General features: G+C 45.0%; 1 protein-coding gene across 1 annotated transcript; it reads left to right on the top strand.

The window, feature by feature from the left end:
- The first annotated feature begins 3,141 nt into the window (after positions 1 to 3,141).
- On the top strand, positions 3,142 to 6,630 carry Kprp (keratinocyte proline rich protein). Its single transcript, XM_051199489.1, has 2 exons — positions 3,142 to 3,207; positions 4,626 to 6,630. Exon 2 carries the CDS (start codon positions 4,654 to 4,656, stop codon positions 6,607 to 6,609), a length of 1,956 nt encoding a protein of 651 aa, XP_051055446.1. The 5' UTR covers positions 3,142 to 3,207; positions 4,626 to 4,653; the 3' UTR covers positions 6,610 to 6,630.
- Positions 6,631 to 6,961: the final 331 nt, after the last annotated feature.

Genomic DNA, 6,961 nt, shown 5'->3' with positions numbered 1-6,961 from the left:
AATATTTAATATGGCATATTTATCATTGCCTTCAGACAATTGCAGCATTAATTCTAGTTCTTAACCACTGATAACTTTGCATATGTTGTTGTATTTGTGTTTATTTGTTTGTGTGAATGTGCATGTGCAAGAGTTCAACAATGAGTGTCTTCCTAAATCACTCTATACCTACATTTTTTTTAAAGGCAGGATTTCTCACTAACCTTGGAGCTCCCCACTTAAGCTAGGCTGATTTTATTGTCCTACAAACTTCAGGGATCTCCTGTCTTTGCTTCCCTACTGCTGGGATGATAGACTCAAACAATAGCTTTTGACATGAGAATGATGGGAATCAGAACTCTTGTCTTATTGCCTGTGTAGCAAGCATGTTACAGAGTGAACCATTCCTGGGCCCTAACAAATCACAACATTTAATTTCTGAGACCCTATACATAGTATGGGGAAGAATGCCAGGAGTAAAACATTTTGCTTTTTGTTCAAATGTCTGAAAATGTGTTGTTGAAAACCACATGACTAATTTTACATTCTAGCTTTCCTCAACACCATCTTCCCTCTTCATCTCCCTGTAAGTTACAAGAAGCAGCAAACCTTGCAGTGGTCCTCTTTTTTATCAGATCATTTTCTGGTGATCTGAGATAGGTGAACCAAGCCCAGTTTTATACCCAGCCTTCTAATCATCTATCATGAATCTACTAACAGATTAATCTTATGTCAGAATATAGACAAACAGGCACACTATAGCTATATTTCCCTTCAAAAATACAGATTCCACAAAAGTTGAATGGAAGAGACATTAGTATTCAGCGGTTCATATCCCGGTGATGGTGATTAGTATCATTTGTCAATTTTTCTTGGTTGCTATATTCCACACTATTCATATGAGTATCCAAGTTAAGGGAACCTTGGTTAAAGTATATGATTAGAACAATTAACTTATAGCAGAAAAATCACTGGCCCTGTACTGGGGTCTACCTAGGATTTCTTCTCTCCAAGGCAGTCATTAGCATATGGAACCCAGACCAATCTCTGCCTGGGCTTTGGGATTATCATCTATAGAAAAGGCAGGGTAGGACTTGGAAACTTGAGTATTTTGGTTGCTATGACATTCTGAAAGTCTATAGTCCTACTGAAGTCTGGGTACTCCATGGAAGGAGTGATGGGAACAAGAACTAAGTCTGTGAAGTCATATTGACCTGGGCAGACTTCATCTTGGAAGAGACTTCAAAGACATGTTTGGCATGTACACTGTGGGTCATAAAGAGCTTCTATATTTAATATCTAATTTTTGTCTCAAGGAGAGTCTGCTAAGGTGTTAACATTCCCATAATTTCAGGAAAAATATGAAGTGCAGAGAGAGAAATGACTGTAGTAAAAGTATTTTATGTTAATTTTCTTGTTTAATTCATACAACAAACTTACCAATTCTTCTGCCTCCTTTACTTTTTGTCTGAGTTTATTGGCAATGGATTTAGGCTTATGAAAACTAAGATTTAAGAAGATTACATATCATCAGTAAGGACTAGAGCTCAAAATATGTCCACATTTACAATATTTGCTTACAAGCATTTTGAGAATCTGAATGACTGCAAAGGCTAGAGAGAGGACATGAAATGTTTGAAGAACAACTATTAACACTTAATTTTCTTTGTAAAAGGTCTATTTATTTATGTCCACAGCAGTGTCTGTGTGAGTGTTAGTGGATGTATGTATGTGGGTGCTTATGCTTGTATCTATATGTGGAGGCCAGAAGAGGATGCCAAGTGTGTTCTCCTACTTCTCATCACATGTTCTTCTAAGGCAGAGTCTCCTCCTAAACCTGGGGCTAAATAGCTGGGCTAGGCTGGAAGCTTGTGTGTCTGCCCAATGATCCTCCTGGCTTGGTTCCCCCAAAAGCTGGAGTTGCTGTCTTCTGCAAGGAATGCCTGTGAAATTTTTAGGTGACTGCAGGGATCTGAACGCTGGTCCTCAAGATTGCAAGCAAGTGCTATTAACCACTGAACACCTCTCCAACCCAATGCTTGCTTTTTAGCCATAAACAGAACACAAGAAAATAATATAAGGACCATTGTACTTTAGATTGAATGGTGTATTTAGAATGAAGAATGAGGAAACTTTGTAGCCTAAGAAATTGTATGCTCTGTTTATGGAAGGTAGCTAGCTGTTTTCAGGCTGATGAAAGGCAAGATGAAAAATCATATCCTAGACAACAGATTTGATTTTTTAAAAGAAAACCTGAAGGTCCAGAACTTAAACTAAAGACTCTATTTATAAATGCTAGTTACCACTTCTAACAAGATGCAGACAAACATAGAAGATACCCAGCTGTGTTTATGTGGCTCACGGGGCCAACTTGTTAGTTCTGTTCTGAACTGTGCTGTCTCCGAAGGCTACTCCATCACATTAAGTGGCTTACACTGCTTTGAAAGATTGCTCTATAGCATCCACAGAGCACCTCCTGTGCAGCTGCCTGTCTCCTCAGCTTCAGACCAGGTTGGAGCAGATGCCCATTGACCCAGCTGCATCTGTTGCTTGTGGCACACTTACTCTTGAGAGGATGTTGGATATTTTGAACATCATTGGTTTTGTATGGTAAGATGGTTTTGTATGAAAGAATTGCTGTAGTCTCTATGACAACTGTCAAAAGGATATTTAATTTTATCCATTTTGTAGAATAGTAAATTAATATCTAGTTTGGTTATAAATGTCCCCAAGCTATAAGTCATCAACATGAGACACTAGATGCAACTTTTCATCATTCTAAATTTGACTTGATTTTAGACTTTAAACTCAATTGTTTTAAGTTAAAGAATGTTTCTATTGTTACCTCTGTCTTGTGAGAATTGGAGGCAAGGAGAAGGTAGGGCATAGAATCATTTTCCAGGAAACTTGATACCTCCACACTTCCTCACCACTTTTGCCATTGGGTACTGCTGGGATGGAGGGGAAACTGATAGGGTGAAAATGGAAGAGGAAAACAATAATCTGCTTCTTCATAGCCTGGAAGCTTCATCACTAAGGCAAGACACTCCCAGCTCTGTAGATGACTAGACAGACAGCACACAGGGAGGGAATTGGATGGTGGAATGTTACCTTGGGCAGATGCCAACCAGCTGTCTCATGGTCTGAGCCAGACCCACAACTCTTTATATAAACACAGCCCTCTGCTCAGATGCCTTAGCCTGAATGACTTTGTGCCTGCTGAGGAGGGTAAGTCTGGAAGCTTGGTCCTGGGATTGTGCTGGGGGTGATATTCAGGGGCTTTCCAGGCTCAAAAGAAAGAGGCATGATTAAAGGAGAACCCAGGGAAGAGGTATATCAGCCTGGGTAGAAAAACTGTCCATGAAACATGTAGAATTTATGGGCTGTAAAGTGTATTCATCTTTGACAGACCTGGTTTCTTCTCCAGGTACCATTTTCTTTTGTTAGGACTTATCCCTGGAGAAGATAGATACATTAGTTATATGTTTTGTGTGAGTAGAGACATATGAGGATTGATCACCCTCTCTAGGGAAAACAAATTTGTGACAAATTCTGTCTTCCAATAGAAGCATTTTTATCATTTTGGGAGATTGTGAGAGGTGCTGTGTTGCATGATTCAATTGCCAAATTAGTTCTGTGCTGTCCTGGTCACTGGGCTGCCTGAACACAAGTAGGTGGCTCTGGGAAGAGCAGCCAAGTGGGAGCTGTCGTATTTTCTTGTTAGCTAAAAGTAGTGTAAGCATGTATGCATGAATGTCTTGGGTCTTGCTGTTATAACCTTGCTATATAGATCCATAAGTGTGCCTGAATGTCCTTACACAAAACCTTGAATGTGATAAAGGATCTGCCAGTCTCTGGGTTACCTCAGCTTCACTAACTACCCTGCATCTCAGAGGGTCTGAGGAGAAAAACCTTTCTGAAGCAAGCAGACTGTCACCCCTCCCCAGATCACTAATAACAGCAATCTGCCTGGTCAAGGGCGTATGTTGATCCCAAGGCTGGTGTTTTGTATGTGAAGTATAATCGGATTTGCCTCCTTCTATAATGGTCTATATTTAAGTGAATTCACTTTAAAAAGATTGAATGCAAGGCAGCAAATATTAAACTCTTGGCCTGAGAGGTCCAGAATCTGCCTGAATCCTTTGCTGTTCAGTGGACTCTTTGGTGCAATGGGAACCTAGATGATTCCTGTGTTTTTGTTTTTGTTTTCTCTGTGCTCATTTTTACATACATGTGTGGAATGTGTGAGGAAATCCAGGCTTGCATGGGTGTGGAAGAGTCAGTCTGGGTTATACATTGTAAGCAAGCTGTCACCTGTTTTTCCTGTAGGACTGTTTCCACCACCAGACTTTGTAAGTATAGATAATCTGCTTGTCATCAGTGCTCTCTGGTGGTGGACTTTGGTATGCTTACTTTTATAACCAGCTGTGTAGAATCCAGCCTTTTTGGCAAAACCCAAGGCAGGTCTCATAGAAAATGGTGACTAGCATGGGCTCCAGCTAAGTCAATATCAGTAAGGATTGATTCTTGGATGAAGGTGGAGGGCATGTGAAGACAAGCCAGAGAAGATGCCAGGTTCCTGGCTCTAGATCCAAGCTTCTCCCTCTCAATTCTCAGTCTCTTGACCCTGGCTTCTTTACCCTCAGGTCTTGCTCACCCACCTGCATCAGGACCATGTGTGACCAGCAGCAGATTCCATATTGTGTGCCAGTGCCTCAGTGCTGTGTCAAGGGTTCCTCTTTTGGTCCCTCACAGTTTTCCTATGCCAACAACCCAGTGCTGGTCCAAGCCCCAGGTGAGATGCAAGTTTTGGGATATGCTGCACCATGCCCAGTTCAAGTTTCCCAGACTCCATGCCAGTCCAGTACCACTGAAGTGAAGAGCCAGGCTCCATGTCCATCTAAGACCACTAAGGTTAAGTGTCAGGCACCGTGCCAAGCAAAGGCCACTCAGGTGAAATGCCAGTCTAAGACCACTGAGGTAAAGTGCCAAGCTCCCTGCCAGACTCAGGTTTCCTGTGTTCAATGCCAGGCTCCATGCCAGTCTCAGGTTTCCTATGTGCAAGTTCCACAACCTGTTCAGACCTACTATGTGGAATGTGCTCCAGTATATTATACAGAAACTAGCTATGTGGAATATCCGGTTCCAACCTACGTGCCTGCTCCAGCTCCTCGACCTGTCCACACCTATGTAGAATGTCCTTCAGTGGGCCAGGGTCAAGGAAGTTTTTCCACTCAGGCCCAGTATCAGGGCTCCTACGGTAGCTGTACCTCTCAGTCACAGTCACGGGGTTCTTTCAACAACTGTGGTTCACAGTCTCAGTCTCAGGCTTCCTACAGTCGCTGTGTACCCCAATTCCAGTCTGGACCCTCCTACACTAGCTGTGGACCCCAGCGTCAGTCACAGGCAACCTATGGCGGCTGTGCTTCCCAATTCCAGTCTCGAGCATCCTACAGCAACTGCTCCTCCCAGCGTCAGTCTGGGGCTTCATTTAGCACCTGTGCACCCCAATGCCAGGCTCAGGGCTCATACGGAAGCTTTACTACACAGCAGCGTCGATCTCAGAGCACCAGCAGATGCCTCCCTCCTCGTCAGCTGCAGCCTTCTTACCGAAGTTGCTCTCCACCAAGACGCTCTGAGCCCTGTTATAGCAGTTGCCGGCCATCCCAACGCTCTTCAGGCTCTTACAACTATTGCACCCCACCCCGCCGCTCGGAGCCCATCTATGGTAGCCACTGTCCTCCTCGGGGCCGCCCTTCAGGCTGTTCTCAAAGATGTGGACCCAAGTGCAGGGTAGAGATTTCATCACCATGCTGCCCCAGACAGGTTCCCCCACAGAGGTGTCCTGTCCAAATTCCTCCCATCAGAAGAAGATCCCAGAGCTGTGTCCCGCAACCCTCTTGGGGTGTCTCCTGCCCAGATCTGCGGCCACGTGCAGAGCCACAGCCATTCCCAAGGTCTTGTGGGCCACAGCGTCGCAACTGTTCTCCAGAACCATCACGGCAGCGATGCCCAGTTCCTGCACCACGTCCATGTCCAGAGCCACAGCGTCGTGACTGGTCTCCAGAACCATCATGGCAGAGGTGCCCAGTTCCTGCACCACGCCTATGTCCACGTCCAGAGCCATGCCCAAGTCCAGAATCCCGCCCATGTCCTCCACTGCGGCGATTTTCAGAACCATGTCTGTATCCAGAACCGTGTTCAGCTCCTCAACCAGCACCTCGTCCAGCACCACGTCCAGTGCCACGCCCACGGCCAGTTCACTGTGAGAACCCAGAACCACACCCACACCCACAGTCTTGTCCATATCCAGAGCCCATGCCATATCCTGCGCGCTGCTCCAGTCCAGAGCCTTGTGGGGCGCCCATGCGCTGTCCTAGTCCTTGCTCAGGCCCTGATCCAGTTCCCTATCGCCAAGAACCTGGCTGTCATGAATCTAACCCATGCCGTCTGGATACTGAAGGCCCAAGCCCATATAGCTGCATCCAGGGGCAAGAAAGTAACGACAACTGTAGAGCTGACGATGTCTTTCCAGGGCCACAGAGTCTAGGTGGTTGTGGAGACCAAAACAACACCAATGGTGGAGCGAAAGGTGGGGCTTATGCTGGAGCAAAGGGCGCTTACTTTTAAATAAAATACAGCTCAAATGCCCCTGCCTCAGGCTCTTTAGAATATTTTCACTTCTCATCTGGTTTATATCTCTCCATAGACATCTAGGTGCTCCCTGCTTCAAAGCTGTTGTCCAAACTCCTTGCATGCCATCTCATGTTCCATACCTGAGTCTCAGACATCATTCCAGTCTTCTGTTTCACTCCTCCTCTGCACTCAGCTTTAATGCTAACTAGATCAGCTTGGCCATCAGGGCACTCCTTGGGTGTTCCTTTTGACATTCCTCAGATGCTCTTGCTTCTGCAGAGGCTCCCTCGGCTTGAACCATTTCTCACCTATTTCCCACGATCCCAATGAGTACCTGTCATTTAAT

This window comes from Phodopus roborovskii, unplaced genomic scaffold, assembly GCF_943737965.1.
Source record: "Phodopus roborovskii unplaced genomic scaffold, PHOROB, whole genome shotgun sequence".
Classification (NCBI taxonomy): Eukaryota; Metazoa; Chordata; class Mammalia; order Rodentia; family Cricetidae; genus Phodopus; species Phodopus roborovskii.
This window is presented reverse-complemented; position numbering and strand designations above follow the sequence as displayed.

Bases quoted from the DNA above. Each gene is read 5' to 3' on its own strand.
- Kprp (XM_051199489.1), top strand. From the start codon at position 4,654: ATGTGTGACCAGCAGCAGATTCCATATTGTGTGCCAGTGCCTCAGTGC.